At 47.8% G+C, this 27,440-nt stretch overlaps 1 protein-coding gene across 2 annotated transcripts in view; it reads right to left on the bottom strand.

Moving 5' to 3' along the window:
• RASIP1 (Ras interacting protein 1) overlaps positions 1–27,440 on the bottom strand; it is a 1,579,933-nt gene that overhangs the window by 540,693 nt on the left and 1,011,800 nt on the right. For both annotated transcript variants that reach the window (XM_075328610.1, XM_075328611.1), the window contains exon 9: positions 15,012–15,252. In XM_075328610.1, coding sequence (XP_075184725.1) covers positions 15,012–15,252 — 241 coding nt within the window. The remainder of the gene's footprint in view (positions 1–15,011; positions 15,253–27,440) is intronic.

Raw genomic sequence — 27,440 nt, 5'->3', positions numbered from 1 at the left:
CAACGAACAAGGAAGTGGACGTGATGGTGGTGCAGGCAGAGACCGAGGTTGTGTGCAAGCTCTAATTTCGCCACAACAAAGGGCCACATCTAGTCGCTCGCACGTCCTGTCCCAAATTCTTGGGGACTGCAGCAGTACACCGCTCTTGAACCAAGACCAGTGTCAACAGGTTGTTAGTTGGATAGCGGATAATGCTTCCAGTCAGATTGGCACCACCACAAACACTCTGTCTTCTACACGGTCAAGTGTCAGTAGCCGTGATACTGCACCGCACATTTCAGAACCTGATCCTCCTTCCTACCACCAGGCCGAGTACACGTCCACGGACATTACTGATCCCACACTTGGACACTCGGAAGAGCTGTTCGTTCACGTTTCCATTCACAAATTCTGGCCTCTCGCCAGCTCCTGTTGAAGTGGGCCATGACGAGATTGTATGTACAGATGCCCAAATATTTGAGCAGCCACGTTCTCACGAAGTTGGCAACGTGTCTCAACAAGGGGTGGACGATGATGAGACACAATTGTCAGGAAGTCAGGAGGAGGAGCAGGGTGCGGAAGAGGAAGACGACGTGGTGGATGATCCAGTAAATGACCCAACCTGGCAGGAGGATATGCAGAGCGAGGACAGCAGTGCACAGGGGGAGGGAGGCGTAGCATCACAACAGGCAGTAAGAAGCAGAGTGGTGGCCCCAGGCAGACGTCAGGCAACTGTTCCCCGGAACAACACGACACAAGGTGCCTGTACAAATGTTAGGTCTTCCCGAGTCTGGCTGTAATACTATTGTATGTATTGAGGATTTCGATTGCGTTAGGGCAATGACAACCAGAGACGAGTTCTTGGTGCAAGACGTTTATAATATGCAACCAGCAAATATGTACATAAACGGAACAAAAACACAGTAGAACATAAATACAGGAAATACCTTCCAGGGACGGAGCGAAAGGGAATTCCCGGGACCGCGCACCGGACTCCCCCAGGGAGACCACCAAGAGCGAACCCCTATACAGGGAATGTCTGGCAATCACCCCAGAAGCCCTAAATGCGCAGCAGCCGGGACACAAAAGGGCAATAGGTAAGTCCAAAAATGTCCGTACGTGATGTGAGTCCAGAGTGGTATTAAACGGAAGGAACCGGGCAGAAGTGCCGACCAAAGACGGCAAACGGAGTCCGGGCACAGCTAGATGATACCAGATGAAGTCCAGAGTCGGTGTCGGTTGTTTTCCAAGAGGATCCGAATAACAATCAGGAACCAAAAGCAGCAGGGCAGGAGCACACAGGAAGCAGTATACTCAGGCACTGGACTAAGCTTTAGGGGCGGCTTTTAAACAGATGGACAGGAAGTAGGGCAACAGAACAGAAAACTCCATGTTAACAAAGGGCAAGCTCTTTCAAAAGAAAACTGGAAAACCCAGAACTCTGACACTGGCAGTTTTTTAAGTTGGCTCCAGATGATTCTAAAAAGGCCATTTGCAACACCTGCCTTGCCAGCATCAGCAGGGGTACCAAAACTAGCAGCCTGACCACCACCAGCATGATCAGGCACATGTCAGCCAAGCACCCGACTTTGTGGGAAGTACAACAGAGTCGAGGAGCAGTGCTTGCTGATGTCACTGCTACGTCTTCGCTGGTTGTGCATGCGAGCCAATCCCCTGTCCATGCTGCCTGCGAACAAGCCTCCTCCACTCCTGCACCTGCAGTTGCCTACGCAGAAAGAACACCATCATCAAGCACGTCCTTGTCCCAGCGCAACGTTCAGTTATCCATTCAGCAAACCTTTGAACGCAGGCGCAAATACACTGCCAACACCCCACATGCCACAGTTCTAAATGCTAACATTTCGCGACTGCTTGCGCTGGAAATCTTGCCTTTTAGGCTGGTTGAGACAGAAGCATTCCGCGACCTGATGGTGGCAGCTGTCCCACGTTACTCGGTCCACAGCCGCCACTATTTCTCCCGGTGTGCCGTCCCCGCATTGCATAACCACGTGTCACAAAACATCACACGTGCCCTGAACAACGCTGTTTCAGCCAAAGTCCACCTAACCACAGACACGTGGACAAGTGCATGTGGGCAAGGCCGCTACATCTCGTTGACGTCACACTGGGTTAATATTGTGCAAGCTGGGACCCAGTCTGAGCGAGGGACGGAACACGTCCTTCACACACCAAGTTTTGCAGGCCCTACCTCAGTCAGGGTTTCACACACACTCTACAGCTCCGGAATGTCATGCTCCTCAGCCTCCTCCTCCTCCTGCGCATCCTGATCCACTTTACCCTCCACACCAGTCCCAAGCTGGAAGTGTCGCGGGCGGAGGAGGGGACGGTGCGCTCTCCCACTGCTCGGGTCCGGCTGACGCTGCTCTACGGCTGCTGCTGCTCGTTGGCTCGAACGATGGCCGGATCCCGGGGACTCGAGCGGCGCTACTCGCCCGTGAGTGAAAAGGGGTGGTTTGGGTTTTGGGGATATTGTCCGTGACGCCACCCACGGTTGTGGTGATTGTGTGGACACCACCGCTGCTCTGGACGGGGATCCCGGGAGCCTGTGACAGGGAGCAGCTTTGTTGTTATTTCTCCCCTCCGTGGGTAGGGGGGTTGGTTGTCCCGGGGCCTGGTGATGGGGTAGACATGGATGACAGGCGGGTTGCGGGGCCTGATGAGGTGCAGGGTCGCAGGGGCAGCGCTGTGCCGCACGGCACGGAGGTACTCACTCAGCCCAATGATGATGACACAGTTCACGGTTAAACAAGTGGCTGGATGGACGGGTCACTCGGACGGCTGCGGTTGTTCCTCCCTGCAGGTTAGTGATGACTGTCTCTCCCTGCACCTAAGTTAAGTGTTGGTAGTGATGGTTTCCCAACGGTAACCCGCTCCCCGACCTGGATATGGGCCGGAGGAGCCCCTTTTGCCCACAGGCGCTGGCCCTGGGAGACGGTTGCCCTTGGCGGTGGCTGTGTCTCCCCTTCACGGTTGTACGGTTGCCTTCTATCTGGACTTGGCTGTTTGGAAACCCTGAGGTTCCCTTCACTAACGGATTTGGCAAATTCACGGCGACACCAAGCCTTGCCGGGATCCGAAAGTCCTCTGCCAATGGTGCTGGCTTCTCTTTGTATACCGGTCCGGTACGGCCGGGTCACCACCCGTCCACGGTCCTTACGGCAGACTCCAATCGGCCTCCACTGCAGACGGTCACCACATCCTGCCAACCTTGCTGTCCTGTCCGGGCCACACACCCGGACCAACTTCAGGCTCTTTGCTGTCACTTTTCTCCTCTCTACTACTTTCCTCCTTCCACTTCCTTAGCTTAACTCTCACTGCCTGTGTTTTCCCTCCTCCTCGGTGGGTGGAGACCAACCGCCTGGCTCCACACCCTGGTGTGGACAACAGCTCCTGGGGAAGGCAACAAGGATTTTGTGTTTTGACTATGATATGCCTGCAGGGAGTGTGGGGTGTTTAAGTGTTGCGCTCTGTGGCCCCTGGCTTGTCCAGGGCGACACAGAAGCACTGCAGCACTGCCTCGGCGAAGCGGCAACAGGCAGTGCTGAAGCTAATCTGCATAGGTGACAAACCCCACAATGCAGAAGAGGTGTGGACAGCTCTGAAACAGCAGGCAGATTACTGGCTCACAACTCTGAACCTAAAGCCAGGAAAGGTCGTGTGTGACAATGGCCGGAACCTGGTGGCGGCTTTGAGGCGAGGCCAGCTGACACATGTTCCATGCGTGGCCCATGTGCTCAACCTCGTGGTTCAGCGGTTTCTAAAGTCATACTCAGAGCTGTCTGATCTGCTGGTAAAAGTTCGCCGCCTGTCTGCACATTTTCGAAAGTCACCTACTGCTTCAGCCGGCCTTGCCGGCTTAAGACGCCGTTTGCATCTTCCGGCACAAAGACTGGTGTGTGATGTCCCCACGCGTTGGAATTCAACTCTGGACAAGTTGGTCAGGATATGTGAGCAGAAGAGGGCAGTTGTTGAGTACCTGCATCACCTAAGCCGTCGGGAAATGGGTCAAACTCCACACATAACACCTGAGGAGTGGAGATGGATGTCCGACCTATGCACCATCCGCCAAAACTTTGAGGACTCCACCAAGATGGTGAGCGGCGATGACGACATTATTAGCGTCACCATACCGCTTCTCTGCCTTCTAAAATGGTCTCTGCTCAAAAAACAACCATGATGCATTGCAGGCGGAGCGCGATGAGTTTGAGCAAGAAACAGTAGTGGGTGTGGGTGATGATAACACACAGCCCAGCCTCGTCTCATCACAACGTGCAGTGGAGGACTATGACGAGGAGGAGGATGAAGACATGGAGCAACTCTCTGGCCAAATTGAGGATAATGGGAACAATGTTTTGAGGCCCTCATGCACGTCTCTACCCAGGGACAACGTGGAGCCTCCCAATTTTTGGCTGCCCTGCCTAAGGGCTATACTACAATAGACCCACTTCCTTCCAATGGGCACTTCAGGTTTACAGGCCCTCATGCACGTCTCTACCCAGGGACAACGTGGAGCCTCCCAATTTTTGGCTGCCCTGCCTAAGGGCTATACTACAATAGACCCACTTCCTTCCAATGGGCACTTCAGGTTTACAGGCCCTCATGCACGTCTCTATCCAGGGACAACGTGGAGCCTCCCAATTTTTGGCTGCCCTGCCTAACGGCTATACTACAATAGACCCACTTCCTTACAATGGGCACTTCATGTTTACAGGCCATCATGCACGTCTCTATCCAGGGACAATATGGAGCCTGACGCTGCCACCGACTGCCACACACATGCTGTTTTTAAATGCAAGCACGGACGCAATAAGAACCTAACTGGTTTTTAGGAGCGACAATTACTGAGAAGTCTGACACTATCAGACACTGCTGACTGACGTGTATTATACACTAGACTTGTGCGTTATATAATAGTTTGTGCAAAACGCGCACCTGTACCCTGCCACCGACTGCCACACACGTGCTGTTTTTAAATGCAACCACGGACGCAATAAGAACCTAACTGGTTTTTAGGAGCGACAATTACTGAGAAGTCTGACACTATCAGACACTGCTGACTGACGTGTATTATACACTAGACTTGTGCGTTATATAATAGTTTGTGCAAAACGCGCACCTGTACGCTGCCACCGACTGCCACACACGTGCTGTTTTTAAATGCAAGCACGGACGCAATAAGAACCTAACTGGTTTTTAGGAGCGACAATTACTGAGAAGTCTGACACTATCAGACACTGCTGACTGACGTGTATTATACACTAGACTTGTGCGTTATATAATAGTTTGTGCAAAACGCGCACCTGTACGCTGCCACCGACTGCCACACACGTGCTGTTTTTAAATGCAAGCACGGACGCAATAAGAACCTAACTGGTTTTTAGGAGCGACAATTACTGAGAAGTCTGACACTATCAGACACTGCTGACTGACGTGTATTATACACTAGACTTGTGCGTTATATAATAGTTTGTGCAAAACGCGCACCTGTACCCTGCCACCGACTGCCACACACGTGCTGTTTTTAAATGCAACCACGGACGCAATAAGAACCTAACTGGTTTTTAGGAGCGACAATTACTGAGAAGTCTGACACTATCAGACACTGCTGACTGACGTGTATTATACACTAGACTTGTGCGTTATATAATAGTTTGTGCAAAACGCGCACCTGTACGCTGCCACCGACTGCCACACACGTGCTGTTTTTAAATGCAAGCACGGACGCAATAAGAACCTAACTGGTTTTTAGGAGCGACAATTACTGAGAAGTCTGACACTATCAGACACTGCTGACTGACGTGTATTATACACTAGACTTGTGCGTTATATAATAGTTTGTGCAAAACGCGCACCTGTACGCTGCCACCGACTGCCACACACGTGCTGTTTTTAAATGCAAGCACGGACGCAATAAGAACCTAACTGGTTTTTAGGAGCGACAATTACTGAGAAGTCTGACACTATCAGACACTGCTGACTGACGTGTATTATACACTAGACTTGTGCGTTAAATAATAGTTTGTGCAAAACGCGCACCTGTACGCTGCCACCGACTGCCACACACGTGCTGTTTTTAAATGCAAGCACGGACGCAATAAGAACCTAACTGGTTTTTAGGAGCGACAATTACTGAGAAGTCTGACACTATCAGACACTGCTGACTGACGTGTATTATACACTAGACTTGTGCGTTATATAATAGTTTGTGCAAAACGCGCACCTGTACGCTGCCACTGACTGCCACACACGTGCTGTTTTTAAATGCAAGCACGGACGCAATAAGAACCTAACTGGTTTTTAGGAGCGACAATTACTGAGAAGTCTGACACTATCTGGACTGTTTTACACTGTGTACACCAGCCCCAGATATGATGAAGGCTGGTATACGGTCACCACTACCCTGCCTGCCTGCCTGTATACTGCTACAATAGTCCTGACAAGGACTCTTCTGGTCACTAGCCTGTATTCCGACCTGGCTATCTGTATATAGCAACAATAGTCCTGAGAAGGACTCTGCTACTGTACTCCGACCTGGCTATACCCTGCCTGCCTGTATACAACTAGAATAGTCCTGAGAAGGACTTCTGGTCACACTGTTTGCAGCCCTACTCCGGAACTAACTATAAAGGGCCGCAAAGCTTTCCCTGAATCAGCGACACTCTCCCTGCACTGACTGTCTGGATAGTTGTGAGCAGAGCACAGCGCGCCGGCCGATATAAAGGCTCGGTCACGCTGTGCAGGCCGGCCAATCACTGCAATTCCACAACTAACAGGGCTGTGGCATTGCAGTGGTCTGCCAGCCAATCCCTGCATGAGGGCTGGCTCTCAAAAGAGCGCCAACATGCAGAAATGAAGACCACGAGTACAGCACGAGTATCGCGAGATTACTCGGTCCCCGCCGAGCAGCCTGAGTACAGCGATACTCGTGCGAGTACCGAGTAGTGACAAGCATGCTCGCTCATCACTAACACACACCCATAGAATTGTATGGGGGTGTATGAGCCGAGACTTGCTGCCAAACACCATAAGCTGTAATTCATTTATCATGCCAACATGGTATGAGAGATCAATTGCAGACGGACGCTGCACCATAGTTTTGCACTGGTGCAAGTGTAATCTGATGTTTTATCGGATTACACTTATCTATGTTAATCGCAGGTGGAACTGAGCCCTTACTATTGCATTTTCTGAAGCAAATGTGAGAAAAAAAATTGGGAAAAAATTGTAAACTCTTTTTTAGCTTCCCTAGGGGACTGAACATTGTTTGTTTACTATAATATTGCACTATATTTGGAAATTAATAACCTGTTGCTTCAAAAGAGAACCAAGATGAACATCCATTGGCACTGGACCCGAGAAGGTGGAGTTACTGTTCTGTTTGTCATTTTACAATAAAACCTTTTGGAGATCACTTTATAAAATTATAACATACTTTTGAAAATCAGTGAATATAGCTAGCTAAGGTCGCTGGTGTTAGAGGCAGGTGACAGCAGCATAAAACAAGAGCTGTAGTGCATGTAGAAGTTAAAGGGGTACTTTGAAAAATGTAATAAAAGTAAACAGGTAAAATAAATAATATAATAAGGTAAAATAATGAAAATACATATAAATATTACAAATTTTACTAAATACCTCTATTTAGCAAAAATTTAGCAAAAAGGTAATCTTTAGTTAGTGCACTGTCAGGCATGGAGCTACTGGAATAAACTATACAAATTGTCTTCTGCTTGAATTGTCAGGTTCGGTGAACAGAGAGCTGATGTATTTCATATCCTGATAGTGCGCTAAATATAGATTACCTTTCTGCTACATTTCTACTAAAGAAAGATATTTATTAAAATTTGTAATATTTAAATGTAGTTTATTTTAGTTTTATATTTTTATTACATTTCTCAGAGTACCCCTTTAAGGTTCAGGATTTAAGAATTGAACTTTTCTTCACAAATTGTACACCTTTTGGGACACATATAACTTACTGTTTAATTTTTATTAACTGTTTCTAGGGAAATTTACAAAACCTGAAATTTTATTTGCACTACATAGTTTTATACTAACAACAGTGCAGTATAAACTTGCTTTAAGTACAGTGTCCGAGTGCTAAAGAAGGGAATTTTGTTTACTTACCGTAAATTCCTTTTCTTCTAGCTCCTATTGGGAGACCCAGACAATTGGGTGTATAGCTTCTGCCTCCGGAGGCCACACAAAGTATTACACTTTAAAAAGTGTAACCCCTCCCCTCTGCCTATACACCCTCCCGTGCATCACGGGCTCCTCAGTTTTGGTGCAAAAGCAGGAAGGAGGAAACTTATAAATTGGTCTAAGGTAAATTCAATCCGAAGGATGTTCGGAGAACTGAAACCATGAACCAAAAGAACAATTGAACATGAACAACATGTGTACACAAAAGAACAAACAGCCCGAAGGGAACAGGGGCGGGTGCTGGGTCTCCCAATAGGAGCTAGAAGAAAAGGAATTTACGGTAAGTAAACAAAATTCCCTTCTTCTTTGTCGCTCCATTGGGAGACCCAGACAATTGGGACGTCTAAAAGCAGTCCCTGGGTGGGTAAAAGAATACCTCGATAAAAAAGAGCCGAAAACGACCCCCTCTTACAGGTGGGCAACCGCCGCCTGAAGGACTAGCCTACCTAGACTGGCGTCTGCCGAAGCATAGGTATGCACCTGATAGTGTTTCGTGAAAGTGTGCAGACTAGACCAGGTAGCTGCCTGACACACCTGCTGAGCCGTAGCCCGGTGCCGCAATGCCCAGGACGCACCCACGGCTCTGGTAGAATGGGCTTTCAGCCCCAAAGGAAGCGGAAGCCCAGAAGAACGGTAGGCTTCAATAATCGGTTCCTTGATCCACCGAGCCAAGGTTGACTTGGAAGCCTGCGAACCCTTACGCTGGCCAGCGACAAGGACAAAGAGGGCATCTGAACGGCGCAAGGGCGCCGTGCGAGACACGTAGAGCCGGAGTGCTCTCACCAGATCTAATGAGTTGAGTGCAAATCCTTTTCACATGGGTGAATTGGATGAGGGCAAAAGAAGGTAAGGAGATATCCTGATTGAGATGAAAAGGGGAGAAATTCTGGGACCGGACGCAGAACCACCTTATCCTGGTGAAAAACCAGGAAGGGGGCTTTGCATGACAGCGCTGCCAGCTCCGACACTCTACGGAGTGATGTAACTGCCACTAGAAATGCCACCTTCTGTGAAAGACGTGATAAAGAGACATCCCGCAGCGGTTCGAAAGGTGGTTTCTGAAGAGCCGTTAGCACCCTGTTAAGGTCCCAGGGTTCCAGCGGACGCTTGTAAGGTGGGACTATGTGGCAAACTCCCTGCAGGAACGTGCGGACCTGCGGAAGCCTGGCTAGACGCTTTTGAAAAAATACGGATAGCGCCGATACTTGTCCCTTGAGAGAGCCGAGAGACAAACCCTTGTCCATTCCGGATTGAAGGAATGAAAGAAAAGTGGGTAAGGCAAAGGGCCAGGGAGTAAAACCATTATCAGAGCACCAGGATAAGAAGATCCTCCAAGACCTGTGATAGATCTTGGCGGACGTTGGTTTCCTGGCCTGTCTCATAGTGGCAATGACATCTTGAGATAACCCTGAGGACGCTAGGAGCCAGGACTCAATGGCCACACAGTCAGGTTGAGGGCCGCAGACTTCAGATGGAAAAACGGCCCTTGTGACAGCAAGTCTGGGCGGTCTGGGAGCGCTCACGGTTAACCCACCGTGAGATGCCACAGATCCGGGTACCACGACTGCCTCGGCCAATCTGGGGCGACGAGAATGGCGCGACGACAGTCGGACCTGATTTTGCGCAGCACTCTGGGCAGCATCGCCAGAGGAGGAAATACATAGGGCAGTCGAAACTGCGACCAATCCTGAACTAATGCGTCCGCCGCCAGAGCTCTGTGATCTTGAGACCGGGCCATGAATGCCGGGACTTTGTTGTTGTGCCGTGACGCCATGAGATCAACGTCCGGCGTTCCCCAGCGGCGACAGATCTCTCGAAACACGTCTGGGTGAAGAAACCATTCCCCCGCGTCCATGCCCTGTCGACTGAGAAAATCTGCTTCCCAGTTTTCTACGCCCGGGATGTGAACTGCGGAGATGGTGGAAGCTGTGGCTTCCACCCACTGCAGAATCCGTCGGACTTCCTGGAAGGCTTGACGACTGCGAGTGCCGCCTTGGTGGTTGATGTATGCGACGGCAGTGGCGTTGTCCGACTGGATCCGGATCTGCCTGCCCTCCAGCCACCGATGAAAGGCCAATAGGGCTAGATACACTGCCCTTATCTCCAGAATATTGATCTGAAGGGATGACTCTATCGGAGTCCAGGTTCTCTGAGCCCTGTGGTGAAGAAAAACCGCCCCCCACCCTGACAGGCTCGCGTCCGTGGTGACCACAGCCCAGGTGGGGGGTAGGAAGGATTTTCCCTGCGACAGAGAGTTGGGAAGGAGCCACCACTGAAGTGACGTCTTGGTTGCAAGGGAAAGAGAGACGTTCCTGTCGAGGGAAGTCGACCTCCTGTCCCATTTGCGGAGAATGTCCCACTGGAGTGGCCGCAGATGGAATTGCGCGAAGGGCACTGCCTCTATCGCTGCCACCATCTTCCCCAGGAACTGCATGAGGCGCCTCAAGGGGTGTGACTGACCCCGAAGAAGAGATTGCACCCCTGCCTACAGCGAAAGCTGTTTGTCCAGCGGTAGCATGACTACTGCTGACTGAGTATGAAATTCCATCCCAAGGTACGTCAGTGATTGGGTCGGTGTCAACTTGGATTTTGGGAAGTTGATGATCCACCCGAACTGCTGGAGAGTCGCCAGAGCGACGGAAAGGCTGTTTTGACACGCCATCTGAGAGGGTGCCCTGACCAGAAGATCGTCTAAGTAGGGAATCACCGAGTGGCCCTGAGAATGCAGGACCGCCACAACAGATGCCATGACCTTGGTGAACACCCTTGGGGCTGTCGCCAGGCCGAAAGGCAAAGCCACGAACTGAAGGTGTTCGTCCCCGATGGCGAAACGCAAAAAGCGTTGATGTTCGGGTGCGATCGGCACATGGAGATAAGCATCCTTGATGTCGATCGATGCTAGGAAGTCTCCTTGTGACATTGAAGCGATGACCGAGCGGAGAGATTCCATCCGAAACCGTCAGGTGCTCACATGTCTGTTGAGCAGTTTGAGGTCCAGAACGGGACGGAACGAGCCGTCCTTCTTTGGCACCACAAACAAGTTGGAGTAAAAGCCGCGACCATGTTCCTGGGGGGGAACAGGGATCACAACTCCTTCTGTCTTCAGAGCGTTCACCGCCTGAAAAAGTGCATCGGCTCGCTCGGGGGGCGGAGAGGTTCTGAAGAAACGAGTCGGGGGACGAGAGCTGAACTCTATCCTGTAACCGTGAGACAGAATGTCTCTCACCCATCGGTCTTGAACATGTGGCCACCAGGCGTCGCAAAAGCGGGAGAGCCTGCCACCGACCGAGGATGTGGTTCGGGGATGCCGAGAGTCATGAGGAGGCCGCCTTGGAAGCAGTGCCTCCTGCGGCCTTTTGGGGGCGTGACTTGGCCCGCCACGCATAGGAGTTCCTCTGGCCTTTCTCCGGCCTGTTGGACGAAGAGGATTGGGGCTTGGCGGAGGGACGAAAGGACCGAAACCTCGATTGTATTTTCCGTTGCTGAGGTCTCTTCGGTTTGGACTGGGGTAAGGAGGAGTCCTTTCCCTTGGATTCCTTAATAATCTCATCCAATCGTTCGCCAAACAAGCGGTCGCCAGAAAACGGCAAACCGGTTAAGAACCTCTTGGAAGCCGAGTCTGCCTTCCATTCGCGCAGCCACATGGCCCTGCGGACTGCCACAGAGTTAGCGGATGCCACAGCTGTACGGCTAGCAGAGTCTAGGACTGCGTTGATGGCGTAGGAAGAAAAAGCTGATGCTTGAGAAGTCAAAGACGCAACTTGCGGAGCAGAATTGCATGTGACAGCATTAATCTCAGCCAGACAAGCTGAGATAGCTTGGAGTGCCCACACGGCTGCAAAGGCCGGGGCAAAAGACGCGCCCGTGGCCTCATAGATGGACTTCACCAGGAGCTCTATCTGCCTGTCAGTGGCATCCTTTAGTGATGAGCCATCTGCAACCGATACCACAGATCTAGCCGCCAATCTAGAGACTGGGGGATCCACCTTGGGACATTGAGCCCAACCCTTAACTACGTCAGAGGTGAAGGGGTAACGTGTGTCAGTAAGGCGCTTAGTAAAGCGCTTGTCCGGAACCGCTCTGGGCTTCTGGACAGCATCTCTGAAGTTAGAGTGATCGAAAAACGCACTCTGCGTACGTTTAGGGAACCGAAACTGGTGTTTCTCCTGCTGAGAAGTCGACTCCTCTACAGGTGGCGGCGGGGGAGATATATCTAACACCTGGTTGATGGACGAGATAAGGTCATTTACTATGGCGTCCCCTTCAGGTGTATCAAGATTGAGAGCAACGTCAGGGTCAGAGCCCTGAGCTGCGACGTCCGCCTCGTCCTCCAGAGAGTCCTCAAGCTGGGAACCCGAGCAGCGTGAAGAAGTCGGGGAAGATTCCCAGCGGGCCCGCTTAGCCGGTCTGGGACTGTGGTCCGGGCCAGAGTCCTCCACATGAGACCTAGGGCCCCCCCTGGGAACGTGCTGCGGCGCGGACAGAGAGGGGCCTGGAGGCGAAGATCCAACAGGGCCCGGGGCCTGTGGAAGGACCGGTCTGGACTGCAAAGCTTCAAGCAGCTTTGCAGACCATTTGTCCATAGACTGAGCCATGGATTGTGAGAGTGATTCAGATAGTTTTTCAGTAAAAACTGCAAACTCTGTCCCTGCCGCCTGGACAGGGGGAGCAAGGGGTTCTACCTGAGCCGAGGGGCCCACTAGTGACCGAGGCTCCGGCTGAGCAAGTAAAACAGGGGTTGAGCATTGCTCACAGTGAGGGTAGGTGGAACCCGCAGGTAACTTAGCCGCACAAGAGCTACAGGTCGCAAAATAACCCTTTGCCTTGGCACCCTTGCTCCTTGTGGACGACATGCTGTTGTCTCCTAGGAGAGTGATCACTGAGGGTATATGGGAAAGGGTATACAGCCCGACCAAACAGAGATATATAAATATATATATAGTATCTATTCCGGCACCCTAAGGGGGCCAGCACCGGGTGACCGGTGTGGCTTACCGACCGCTAAAAAGCGGAGTGTGTGTCCTCCAGATTCCCTGCCTTAGGTCTCCCAGCGTTGCAGAGCTCTTTCCTGGAAATCCTCCACAGGCAGAATGCCAAAAAAATGGCTGCCGGAGCTCTCAGGGGAGGAGTGGGGCCGTGGGCGGCGCTAGAAAAGTGCGGGAATCTGGAGTCCCCACAGTGATCAGTGAGGGGGGAGGAGACATACAGGATGCTCCGGCCCTCACAACCGACGTCAGGTCGGCAGTCCCGCCCTTACCCCTGATAGACAGGCCCGGGGGCGGGAGTTTTGCTACTAGGCCGCAATTGAAGCCGGGGACTAAATTTAAGACTGCGGCCGACAAACAGGCGCGGTCGGCGCGGAAGTCCGCCGGCCGTCACAAATAAGCAGCTGCTGCAGCGTCCGGGATGAAGGCGCTCCATGCACATTCCCCATGGGGATACAGAGTACCTTAGTGATGCAGGGGCCGGTCCCTGAGGATAAATAAACTCCTGTCCGACAGATTCCCACAGGGGCTGCGGAGGAAACACGGTCCCAGTGAATGGATGACCGCTCAGGATCCCACTTCTCCCAGAGCCGCTAAGGGATGGTGAAGGAGACGGCATGAGGCTCCGGCCTTTGTACCCACAATGGGTACCTCAACCTTAACAGCACCGCCGACGTAGTGGGGTGAGAAGGGAACATGCCGGGGGCCCCGTGGGGGCCCACTTTTCTTCCAACCGATATAACTAAAAAGAGAATGCATGAGTGGATGTGTGCCTCCTTCCACACAAAGCATAAAACTGAGGAGCCCGTGATGCACGGGAGGGTGTATAGGCAGAGGGGAGGGGTTACACTTTTTAAAGTGTAATACTTTGTGTGGCCTCCGGAGGCAGAAGCTATACACCCAATTGTCTGGGTCTCCCAATGGAGCGACAAAGAAAGTTTTTCTTTTTACCTTCTTTCATCAACCAAGTTGTGTGTGCTTTTTTTGTGACACCTTGAAATCATTTTGGGTATCTATTCTTCGTTTTTTGATTTTTTTTGCTCGATTATTTTTTGAAAGCATAGAAAAACAAAAATAGCAATTCTGGAGCCGCTGTTTAGAGGGTTTTTTTTAGGATTTTTAGAGGTATTATTATTATGAAAACACCATTGATTCCCTTTTACCGTACTTAAGAAGGAGTTTATGAACAAAATCTAAATATAAATTACAATGAACAAACTAACAATGACAGACTGGTACAGAGGGGAGAGGGCCCTGTTCTTTTGGGCTTACGGGCTAAAGGATAAAGGACAAAGAGATAGTAGGTTGGGGATTGTGGCAGCTCCAGTGGTTGTAAGGTGACAGTGGAGATGTACAGTATATACGGGAAGATACACAGAATGTATGACATGGCGCTATATTGTGGGTTAGTTTGATTATTTTTATATTAAATATCACCAATATGTCCTCTTTAGAGGGTAATTCTCATCTTGGAAATTCATGTCATATCCTCAGGATATGTGACTCATGACAATGACATCAATATCAATAACAAAACTGCCTTGGACGTCAGTGGACCTCAGTGATAAGATGGTCAGAATTTTCATAACAGTGAATGGATAGAAGCACTGTTATGTTGCTCTCAGATGAGGTGTTAAAAACATGGTGACAGATTCCTTTTAACGCTAATAGATCTAATAATACTCTGCATTGTTTATGTTTTGCAGTGTATTATGCATGTCACCATTAAGTTTCATTACACTGTGTTTCTGTCTTACATTAAATTTATATGCTTTCTGCTCTCTAAGAAAAAATAAACTTTTAATTAAATTAGTGTCATAACTTTACCTTTTTCCATAAGAGTATTAAACAATGAAGCATTTGAGAAAAAAAACAGATAGCCAAAAGTCTGAGACACAAGATCGGGATGTAATTCACACTCTCGAGTTAAATCCAGTGTAGCCTGGTAAATGGCAAGGGTGCCACGAGTGCCTTCTGGCATGTTGGTTAACTCGCCTACATCTGACAGACTGCAGGGATCGGTGAATGGATTGCTGTCCAGTAAGGCAGGTAAAGCAGCATAAAGTGTCTGAAAAAACAAAAAAAAATCAAATCTTCAACAAAAGCAATATTTCAAACAGTATTGGATTCACAGCCATTTATAATGTTTTGTAATTTTTTTTTCACTACTGATGGCCTCCAGGACCAAAAGGTCAGCCTTTGACCGAAACGTCCTGTGGTATGGACCATTAAAGAAGATTTTAACTGAAAGAGAAGTAGAGTGCTGCCTTCTGATTTTTTGGAAATATATATATATATATATATATATATATATATATATATATATATATATATATATATATATATATTTATATATACAGTAATATATATATATATATATATATATATATATATGGTATCGTTGCTTGACGTATTGCCTAAACAAATAAAATATATTTCTTGTCCCATATAGAGAGAGTTGAAACACTAGGACCCAGGTCTTTTTTCAACCTATATAACTATATAACTAAGGGGTACTTTACACGTTGCGTCATCGCTACCGATATTTCGTCGGGGTCACATCGTTAGTGACGCACATCCGGCGCCGGTAGCGACATCGCAATGTGTAAATCCTATTTGCGACGATGTACGAGCACAGAAGCGTAAAAAATCGCTGATCTGTGTCATGTCGTTCATTTTCATAATGTCGCTCCATCAGGAGATACGATGTTGTTTGTCGCTCCTGCGGCGTCACACATCGCTGTTTGTGAAGCCGCAGGGATGACAAACATCTCCTTACCTGCCTCCATCGGCAATGCGGAAGGAAGGAGGTGGACGGGATGTTATGTCCCGCTCATCTCCGCCCCTCCGCTTCTATTGGCCGCGGTGATGTCGCTGTGACGCCGAACGCACCTCCCCCTTGAAGGAGGGATTGTTCGGCAGTCACAGAGATGTCGCCGACCAGGTATGTGCGTGTGAAGCTGCCGTAGCGATAATGTTCGCTACGGCAGCGATCACCACATATCGCATGTACGACGGGGGTAGGTGCTAGCGCGCTGGACATCGCTAGCAAATGCTAGCGATGTCGCAACGTGTAAAGTACCCCTTAGTTGTCGATTTTGATTGCCACAATTCAAACAAAGAAATGTAGTAAAAAGCATTCAAAATGTCGTATGTACCTAAACGTGGTATTAATTAGAAAATAGTCCAATGTGCAAAAAACAAGCCCACAAATAGGTACATCAAAATGAAAATAAAGAAGTCATGCCGCTTAGAAAATGGTGACACAAACCGATATTTTTCCTGCAACCTTAAAATATTTTTTTACCACTTAAAATGAAAAAAAAAAGCTTGGTAGTGCCAAAACTATACTTAGGGTTTGCTCACACTGGCTTATATATCGGATAAGTGCAATCTGATATTTTATTGGATAGCACTTGCTTTAGTGTTGTACAATGTGGCAGTCCTCAACTGAGTTTTTTTCTCATGTGAAAACAAATCATTGCATGTTAAATACAAGTCTGTGGGTGAGTGCAGATCATCATACTGCATCTGGGTGCAGTCCGATATACGCTGACACTGACAATGGAGGCGATGGAGAAATTAATCTCTCCATCTTCCTCAATTCCCACACACGATAGAATCAGGGCAGAGTGAATGACACTCGGCTTATGTTCGCAGAGTATGAGGCAAGTGTTATTTGCATAATACATTTTATTCTGTAGCATGAGAGACTCATCGCCACTTTGAGAGAACCCTCATGGGGAGAATCATATTGCCAGGTCATGTTTACAACACAAAACAATTTCAGAATTCTGTATTTTTTTCAACATTTCATAGCACTTGAGTTTTGATTTTTTTTTCAGTACATTGTATGGCAAAATAAATTAAATAATTCAAAAGTACAACTGGTCCTGCAAAAAACAAGTCCTCGTGTGGCTATGTCAATGGAAAAAGGATTTAGTTATGGCTCTTGGAAAAAAAAGGAAGAGAAATAAAAAAAGCATAAAAATAAAAAAAAATGTCCGAGCTTTAAATACAACAAAGATGCAAATCTATCCATTAAGTCAGGGTCACACAAGAGAATAGCCTTCGATACTAGTCTGTCGCCCAGGGAATGGGGTACTACGGTCCCCAGCAGTATATACAATTGGGGATGTCACTGTGGTGGCCGTTGCCTGGTCCCGTGCCTTGGATGCTTTTTATAAAGGGGGTATTTACATGGGAGATAAGAGTTAATGTTCATGTGATGCCACCTGCGGATTGTGGTTAGTAGGATGGAACCGCCGGTGCTTAGTGGAATTACCCCTGGGCTGATGGTGATAGCAGCTATGATGGTAGGCCCTTCGCAGGCAGGGCTGAGCCAGGGGATTTGTGAGCTTTGCACTTTATAATGAAAATCAAAAAGTCCGTGGAGCCTCTGTTAGGAGTCTCAACACAGAAACCAGCCAGATATCCCTCCGGGAAGGACCCAGCCAAGGGGTGGCTCTTTTTAGGATACTACCATAACCACCATATTAAGTGGCCCTTTTAGTCAATATCCAACATTTTGACAAGTTTAAAGATATGACAAGGGAAATACCAAGGCCAGGTATCCATCCACAGACAGCTATTTCGGGGTATTGCCCCTCATCAGTGTGGAGTAGGATTCTGGCCAGGTGGGAGCAATGCCTAGTAGACCAACAAGACAAAACAATCACTGATCTCGGGCAGACCAGCCAGAGAAATCACCGTCGGCTGCCAGCAAGGGTGCTCAAGACAGTGAAATCCTAGGTACATTGCCACCCTGGGAAATATGCAAATCAAAAAAGTCTGTGGAGCCTCTGTTAGGAGTCTCAACACATAAACCAGCCAGATATCCCTCCGGGAAGGACCCAGCCAAGGGGTGGCTATTTTTAGGAGACCACCATAACCACCATATTAAGTGGCCCTTTTAGTCAATATCCAACATTTTGACAAGTTTAAAGATATGACAAGGGAAATACCAAGGCCAGGTATCCATCCACATACAGCTGTTTCGGGGTATTGCCCCTCATCAGTGTGGAGTAGGATTCTGGCCAGGTGAGAGCACTTTATAATGAAGGAGACCACGCCGGGGTTGTAATGAACAGTCTCTACTCACTTTAACCTGTGGAAGGCTGGTTCAGGTCCCTGTATTTCCAGTGCCAGTTTAATGACTTGGTTGCTCTGTCCCCAGCACTCTCAGTGTAGTCTGGGTCCCCGTAGCTTGAAGCGGTTTGGGGACCCCGACTGTCCCTGCTAGGTAGCAGTTTCCTTGTCCATACGGCTGGCAGTGTGGACCCTGTGGGGAGGTATGTGTCCAAACCCCGATCCTTGCTTTACTGCTGATGCCCCCAGATCTGTAGATCAGTGAAGTCCATGCAGGTCCCTCCACTGTGCAGTAATTTGCCAGACTGTCTGAAACTGTCATCTGACCTAGGGCCCTGTGTACCGTGCGTGCTTCAGTCCCAGCGGTACTTGGATGTACCTGCCTTGGTGACCTCTCTCCTATGTCCCCAGGTCACCGTTACACGACCCAGCTCGAGGCACGTCTATGCACTTCACTGTGCACTACTCTTCTGACCTGTGCACCCCCACCAGGCTTTCTAGTTCCCTGATCAGGCTGTGCCCATTGGGTGGCCCTCCTTTTATTTGACTAGCAGTGCCCCCTCGTGTGGTGTGGGAACTAGGATTTTAGGTGTGTGTAGGTGTTACCGGCACTGGTGCTCCAGGTCCTAGAGGGTAGGCCCTGCATCCTTGTGGGGATGCAGTACCTAGTAGCGGCCCGAGTGGCTCAAGGGCACTACATTCCCCTTTGGTTAAACACAGCATGTCCTCAGGCTGTAAAGAGAATAAAGGGTTTATTAAAAAGCAAAGGAAAACATATTAAATAACATTCTTCCCACGCAGGGGAGGTTCAAGCTTTAACGTTGCATGAGCATCCCCCCATCAACCCACCACCCAAAGGCCCTGGTCCCCAGAACCCTCTAAGAAGGCAGGTCATCGGTCCTTTTGGTGACCAGGTCTGGGCCAGCTCTATCCCAGACCTTTTCTCCAATCTTCCTCTCCTTGGTGGCAGTGTCAATGTCCTGATGGCAAAAAGGATTACTCTGGGAGGCACACTTGGTGCAACTATTTACACTGCGAGAGTTCGGGTCATTCCCAGTCCAATGACCAGTGGTCCATTTTTATATCAACTTTTTCAAACATTGTACACAATCAGGTGACTTCTTCAGGGTTATGTAGGCAATTTTATCAACATTTTCAAAAACATTTTTCAAGCATTTTCAAAACATTATTTATATTATTTACATTACTGACTGTACATTTCTTTTAAGGCTTTACTCTCTAGTGGGGGTTGACCTCTGGTGCTACAGGCTGATCTACGTAACTCTGGTCTTTCACTTAATCCCTGTCCTGTTCTGTTCTCTAGTGCGAGTGTCACACTACTAGTGATAGATTGATTCTGCAATTCTCTGTGTGCTCTGGGTGAGTCTGCAAGTGTATTGTTTGAGGGCTCCTCTAGAACTGGTTCTTCCACAGATTGTTGGAATGTGACCACTGGTATGATGACTGCTCCATTATACTGGGGGAAAAAAAGCCACTGGATAAGGGATACAAATAAATAATAATAAAGTAGCTAGGTAACCCAGCAAAAAACAACGCCTAAAATATACCTTTTAATGGGGTTAGGTTAAAAAGGACCAACAGACATAAATGCACAAAAAGCGCCTTAAAAGACGTCACTATCCGTGTTATCCTACATAAATTGATTGGTGAATGTGTGTGGACTACAGGCAAATCAACAAAATCACCCACAAAGATGCTTATCCATTACCCCGTATTGAAGAATCCTTGGCTGTATTGAAGACTGCTAACTATTTCTCTTCCCTAGATCTCACCAGTGACTACTGGCAGGTCTCAGTTGCTGAAGAGGATCAGGAGAAGACTGCCTTTGCTACCCCCATGGGTCTGTGCAAATTCAACAACATGCCATTTGGATTGTGCAATGCACCAGGAACATTCCAGAGGCTCATGGAGTGCTGTCTGGGCCACAGCAACTTTGAAACTGTCCTGCTCTACTTGGATGATGTGATTGTATACTCCAAGACTTATGAAGATCATCTAGAACACCATGCAGAGGTATTCAAAGCCCTGTCGAAGTATGGAATGACGCTGAAGCCCTCCAAGTGTCATCTGCTAAAACCCAAAGTACAGTACCTGGGGCATGTGGTCAGTACCGAGGGAGTGGCCCCCGACCCAGACAAGATAATAGCTATCAAGAGTGGCCTAGGCCAACTACCATCAAGAAGGTACATCAGTTCCTGGGCCTGATAGGATACTACCGAAGGTTTGTGAAGGGCTACACAAAGATGGCTGCACCTCTGCAAGAGCTCCTGGTGGTACAGGGCAAGAAGGGCAAGAATTCTGGTCCTTCATTCACATGGGGAGAAGGAGAAGAAAATTCCTTCAGACAGATGAAGTTGGCCCTGACAGGAAATCAGATTCTGGCCTATCCCAACTATCACCTTCCCTTTGTGCTGTACATGTGCCACCCCCACGCCTGTAGCAGCTGAGCTGCTCAGATCCGGACCCGCTGTGCAGTGTCTCTGTGCAGGAGATGGCGATGGCAGGGGCTTGAGCGCCCGGACGTACCAGGGAGCGTTTGGTTACTCACAGTTGAATGAATCACACAAGTCTTTTGGTAAACCAAAGGTGCTGGTGGCCGGCCGCCGCGGCCAGTTGTACTCTGGTCCCCCACCCGGGCTGGTGGTCGCCGTCTTTTCCCTCTGCACTGTTTGGCTTGTGTTGGACTTCCCGGTATGGAACACTGGAGTCCGCTCCCGGCTTGTGTACCTGAGGAGCCGTGCCCGTCTGACGCGGACCCGTGGGATCTACAGGCCCTATCCATCTCTGTGGGTGGTTGTCTACTTTTCGGGACTTTGGTTAAGACAGGACCTAAAATCCTGCCCTCAACTGGATAATTAGCTAGGCCGTTGGTTCTGGTCCTGGATTCAGGGTCCAAGTACACCCTCTGTGCTCGGTTTCTGGGTCGGTGCTCCGGTGTCGGTACCGGCGGGCTCCAACCCTGTCTCGGTCCACCTCGGATCTCCGGCTGCCGTATTCCCGTCGCCTGCTGATGGGGACCACTGTCTGCCACCTAGCAAAGGCACCAGGGCTCCAACCCTGGCGCCAGTCAAATTGAGCTTCACCTCCGCTGGAGCTACACCTAGCCCCAGCCTCCACTCCTCTCAACTTGAACTTTACACTTGAACTTCCAGACTTGAACTTCTTGTTTTCCTGCCCCGGGCTCTCCAGACCCTTAGGTGGGCGTTTCTTAACTGCCTGGTCCCACCTACTGGTGTGCCTGTCTTACCCTGAGGGGGGGTGACTAGGGTTTCGGTCGGCTGCATATTTCCTAGGTGAGGGAAGGTGTTATCATAGTATCATATCATAGTTTTTAAGGTTGAAGGGAGACTCTAAGTCCATCTAGTTCAACCCGTAGCCTAACATGTTGATCCAGAGGAAGGCAAAAAACCCCCAATGTGGCAAACAAGTTCCAATGGGGAAAAAATGTCCTTCCTGACTCCACATCCGGCAATCAGACTAGTTCCCTGGATCAATACCCTGTCATAAAATCTAATATACATAACTGGTAATATTACATTTTTCAAGAAAGGCATCCAGGCTCTGCTTAAATGTTAGTAGTGAATCACTCATTACAACATCATGCGGCAGAGAGTTCCATAGTCTCACTGCTCGTACAGTAAAGAATCCTCGTCTGTGATTATGATTAAACCTTCTTTCCTCAAGACGTAGCGGATGCCCCCGTGTTCCAGTCGCAGGCCTAGGTGTACAAAGATCTTTGGAAAGGTCTCTGTACTGTCTCCTCATATATTTATACATTGTGATTAGATCCCCCCTAAGCCTTCGTTTTTCCAAACTAAATAACCCCAAGTTTAATAACCTGTCTTGGTATTGCAGCCCACCCATTCCTCTAATAATCTTGGTGGCTCTTCTCTGCACACTCTCCAGTTCAGCTATGTCCTTCTTATATATCGGTGACCAGAATTGTACACAGTATTCTAAGTGCGGTCGCACTAGTGACTTGTACAGAGGTAGAACTATATTTTTTTCATGAACGCTTATACCTCTTTTAATACATCCCATTATTTTATTAGCCCTGGCAACAGTTATCTGACACTGTCCACTAAAGTGAAGTTTACCATCCACCCATACACCCAAGTCTTTTTCTGTGTCTGTTTTACCCAGTGTTCTACAATTAAGTACATAATCATAAATGTTATTTCCTCTACCCAAGTGCATGACCTTACATTTATCTACATTAAACTTCAAATGCCACTTCTCAGCCCAATCCTCCAATTTACATAAATCTCCCTGTAATATAAAATTATCCTCCTCTGTATTGATTACCCTGCAGAGTTTAGTATCATCTGCAAATATTGAAATTCTACTCCGCATGCCCCCAACAAGGTCATTTATAAATATGTTGAAAAGAAGCGGGCCCAATACTGACCCCTGTGGTACCCCACTATGAACTGAGACCCAGTCCGAGTACGTACCATTAATAACCACCCTTTGTTTCCTATCACTGAGCCAGTTTTTAACCCAGTTACACATATTTTCCCCTATCCCCATTATTCTCATTTTATGTACCAACCTTTTGTGTGGCACCGTATCAAAAGCTTTTGAAAAGTCCATATACACAACATCCACTGCATTTCCCTGGTCCAGGCTTGAACTTACCTCTTCATAGAAGTTGATCAAATTAGTTTGACAGGATCGATCCCTCATAAACCCATGTTGATACTCTGTCATAAGGTTATTTTTCTTGAGATACTCCAGTATAGCATCTCTCAAGAAACCCTCAAGGATTTTACCAACCGTAGAGGTTAAACTTACCGGCCTATAATTTCACGGCTCAGTTTTTGTCCCCTTTTTGAATATTGGCACCACATTTGCTATGCGCCAGTCCTGCGGTACCGACCCTGTTATTAAGGAATCTGAGAAGATTAAAAATAATGGTCTATCTATCACAGAACTCAATTCCTGTAGTACTCTGGGGTGTATGCCATCCGGGCCCGGAGATTTGTCAACCTTAGTGATTTCGAGGCGGCGGCGTACTTCCTGCTGGGTTAAGCAGGTAATATTCAAGGGTGAATTTATGGTATCACTGGTCATGTCATCTGCCATGGCATTTTCTTGTATAAAAACCGTAGAAAAAAAGTCATTCAGCAGGTTGGCTTTACCCTCATCCCCTTCCACCATTTCACCAAGACTATTTTTAAGGGGGCCAACACTATCGCTTTTCAGTTTTTTACTGTTTATGTAGTTAAAGAATATTTTAGGATTATTTTTACTTTCTCTCGCAATGAGTCTCTCTGTCTCAAACTTAGCTAACTTAATTTGCTTTTTACATATTTTATTTAATTTTCTATAATTATATAATGCCTCATCACTACCTACCCTCTTTAATTCTTTTAAGGCTTTCTGTTTTTCTTTTATTGCTTCCCTTACAGCTCTATTTAGCCATAGGGGTTTCCTCCTATTTCTAGCATGTTTGTTCCCATAGGGTATATTTTCTGCACAACCCCTATTCAGGATGCTCATAAAAGTCTCCCATTTGCTTTGTGTACTTTTATTACTTAGTACATCATCCCAGCTTATTGCACTAAGATCATCTCTCAACCGTTTAAAATTTGCTTTCCTGAAGTTTAGTGTCCTTGTAGCCCCTCTACTATACATCTTACTAAAGAATACATGAAAACTTATTATTTTGTGATCACTATTCCCCAAGTAACCCCCAACTTGTATATTTGATATGCGGTCTGGCCTATTGGTTAGTACAAGGTCTAGTAGTGCTCCCCCTCTTGTGGGGTCCTGCACCATTTGTGAAAGGTAATTATCTTTCATTGTTATCAAAAATCTATTTCCTTTGCTGGAACTGCAAGTTTCTGTTCCCCAATTTATATCAGGATAGTTAAAGTCCCCCATAATAATTACCTCTCCGAGACTCGTTGCTTTATCAATTTGCTTTATGTGGAGATTCTCTACCTCTTCCATAATATTCGGCGTCTTATAACACACCCCTATCAGTATTTTATTATTCATTCTCCCCCCCCCCTTATCTCCACCCATAGGGACTCTACATTCTCAGTACCCTCACATATGTTGTCACGCAGGATGGGTTTTAAGGATGATTTTACATATAGACACACACCTCCCCCTCGCTTATTTGTACGGTCATTCCTGAATAGGCTATAACCCTGTAAATTAACAGCCCAGTCATAGCTCTCATCCAGCCATGTCTCTGATATCCCCACTATATCATAATTTTCTTCCAACAATATTAATTCTAATAATATTAGTTATGCGGGGGCCTATGTGTGACTAACTGGTTTTGCCAGGGCGTCACATACACAGATGCCAGTAATGTGGGACTGGGAGCTGTACTATCCCAAGTACAGAATGGCAAAGAAAGAGTGATTGCCTATGCAAGCAGGAAGCTCCGTCTTACAGAAAGGAGTCCCGTGTATACTGACAACAATCCACTGACTCATCTGGACACAGCAAAACTTGGTGCACTGGAGCAACGTTGGGTGGCAAAACTGGCAAACTATGACTTCACCATAAAATATCGAGCTGGTAGCAAGAATGCCAACACGGATGCATTATCCAGGATGCCTCACCTGTCTGATGAAGGGAGAGATATAAAAGACTTAGAAGAAATTGAGCTACCAGCATTCCATCGCCCCAATGACTTAAGAAGCCATCAGCCTTACAGTATGTGGCAAGAAACCACCTTAGATCCATTGCCTCACCATGGTTGGAAGGAAGTGCAAGATAATGATCCTGCAGTAAAATTGATAAAGGAATTGATAGTCCAGCCAGATTCACACATGGATCCTGAAGCTCCATTAGAAGCTCAGAAGTTGTGGAAAGAAAGAAGCAGACTGTATCTCCATTGAGGTAAATTGTGCAGAAGCCACACTAACCCTGAGACACATGAAAGAATTTGTCAAGTCACCACTTGACAAATTCTTTCATGTGTCTTAGGGTTAGTGTGGCTTCTGCACAATTTACCTCAATGGAGATAAAGTCTGCTTCTTTACCAAAAGCTCATGTCTTGTTAGTCCTAGAAGCATACCATGATCGAGCAGGACATTTTGGTTGGAAGAAACTAGAAGCATTGCTGCGTGATCGATTCTACTGGATTGAAATGAGGGCTACCATAGAAGAATGGTGCAGAAACTGTGGTCCTTGTGCAACAAGAAGAAAAGATGTCAACAGCCAAAAAGCACCACTGCAACCCATTGTCACAAAGCAGCCTTTGGAAATTGTTGCTCTGGATCATGTCAAGCTAACACCTAGCCCAGGGTTACACCTATGCCCTTACAATAGTGGATCACTACTTCAGATTCCTGGTAGTTGTACCTATGAAGGATTTAAGAGCAAGTACTGTGGCTAAAGCATTCCAAGCTCATTTTTGCAGACCTCATGGATACCCAGAACAGGTATTAACAGATCAAGGCCCCACCTTTTGAAGCTGAAATCTTCAGAGATTTCTGCAACCTATATGGATGGAAAAAGATACGTACTGCACGCTACCATGCACAAACAAACGGAATGTGTGAGAAAATGAACCATCTCGTCATCAATCTGCTAAAAACGTTACCACTCGAAAAGAGAAACTTGTGGCCAGAGAAGTTGCCTGATTTGGTGGATATGTATAGCAACATCCCAGTAAGCTCAACAAAAAACACCCCCACCTAACTCTTGCAAGCAAGACCTGGAAGGCTACCAGTATCTTGACCTGGAAGTTGAAATGCCAGAGATCAGTTCATCAGATGAAGACTGGGACTCCAATCGTCAAACTCAATATAGAAGAATACAAGACTATGTTGAACAGAACTTAAATCGCAGTCGAGAAAGACAAGAGAAAAAATTCAACAAGGAATCGCAAGCTATCCCTCTTACACCTGGAAAAACAGTTCTCAAGAGAAAGAGAAAACTTCATAAACTGATGATCAATGGGAAAAAGAACCTTATGTGATTGAATAAATTGATTGGTAGGAAATATCAATTCACAGAGAGACAGTCAATATTAACTGCAGCAAACAATCCCAGATAACATGTCAGATTGAAACCGCTAAACCAGATCCCCTGGCTAAACCAGGTATTCAAAAGGATCCACCAAAATAGGTTCCAGTATGCAGACATGAAAGGATTTCTCTCTCAACGCGTTTCATCATATCCTCAGGAGAGTATGAAATAAGTCCAAGAGATGACAGGTGTCCATCAAAGGACCGGCATAACAGCCACTGTATAAACAATGAATATAACCACGTCACCATTAAAGTCAAGCAAGGGTTATGCCACATGGCACAGCTGCAAGCAGCGTACTCACCAGGGTCCGGACACATGGCACGCATCAGTGCTGCGCAACCATGTTAATCGCCGGCACAATTAGGAGGGTCATTCGACGGCCGAGTGGGGGCACCACTCACCGTTCTTTAGGGTGCCGACCCCCACATGATAGGTAGTTTCAGTTTATCGATAGGGTTATCATCATTAGGTTCTTTGGTGGTGGGTCTTGTTCATCTCATCAGGCCCAGAATCCTGGGGTTGCTCCTATTCTGCCCAGATGTCCCCTTGTGATTTAGGTCTTCCTTTTGTTTTCTGCTTTTAATCCCATTATCAAATTTTCTCCTGTACCACAGATACTCGCTACCTACCGGTCATCGCGTACATGTCCAGCATAGCGCAAATTTTCTTTTTGAATCCGGACAAAGAGTCTGATTTACCATCATACTGGGGCAGCCAGGCCGCGCCGGGTACACAAGATAAGGTGATCGGCATTATTGGAACGGCCGCTCCGGCCACCGGGGCTGCTGCTTGTAACACCGGAGCAGGTCCCGCTGCATTCCCGTCTCCCTGCATGTCCGTGGAAGGCCCCGCTACACTCCCATCATTCGGTGCTGACATCTTTCCGTCTCCTCTTTGGTTATTTTCACCACTCTCGCGGGGACTGGGGCACGCTGGGAGCTTCCGGGTCAGGTCACTGCCAACTTCCGTCCGTGCTTACAGGACTAGTGGGCGGGACTTCTGCTCGCACACTCTTGCAGTTTCACGTCCTTTTTGTCACAGTAATGGTGCAGCCCGTTTTTTCACAACAATCAAAGATGGCGACAGTTTTGCCCAAACAGTGCACTAAATACAGTCTTTAAGGCACACGTCACCAGAGTTAACTGGCCT

Source organism: Anomaloglossus baeobatrachus, chromosome 11 (assembly GCF_048569485.1).
Source record: "Anomaloglossus baeobatrachus isolate aAnoBae1 chromosome 11, aAnoBae1.hap1, whole genome shotgun sequence".
Taxonomy (NCBI): domain Eukaryota; kingdom Metazoa; phylum Chordata; class Amphibia; order Anura; family Aromobatidae; genus Anomaloglossus; species Anomaloglossus baeobatrachus.
Note: the sequence above shows the minus strand (reverse complement) of the source record. Positions and strands in the feature narration are given on the sequence as shown.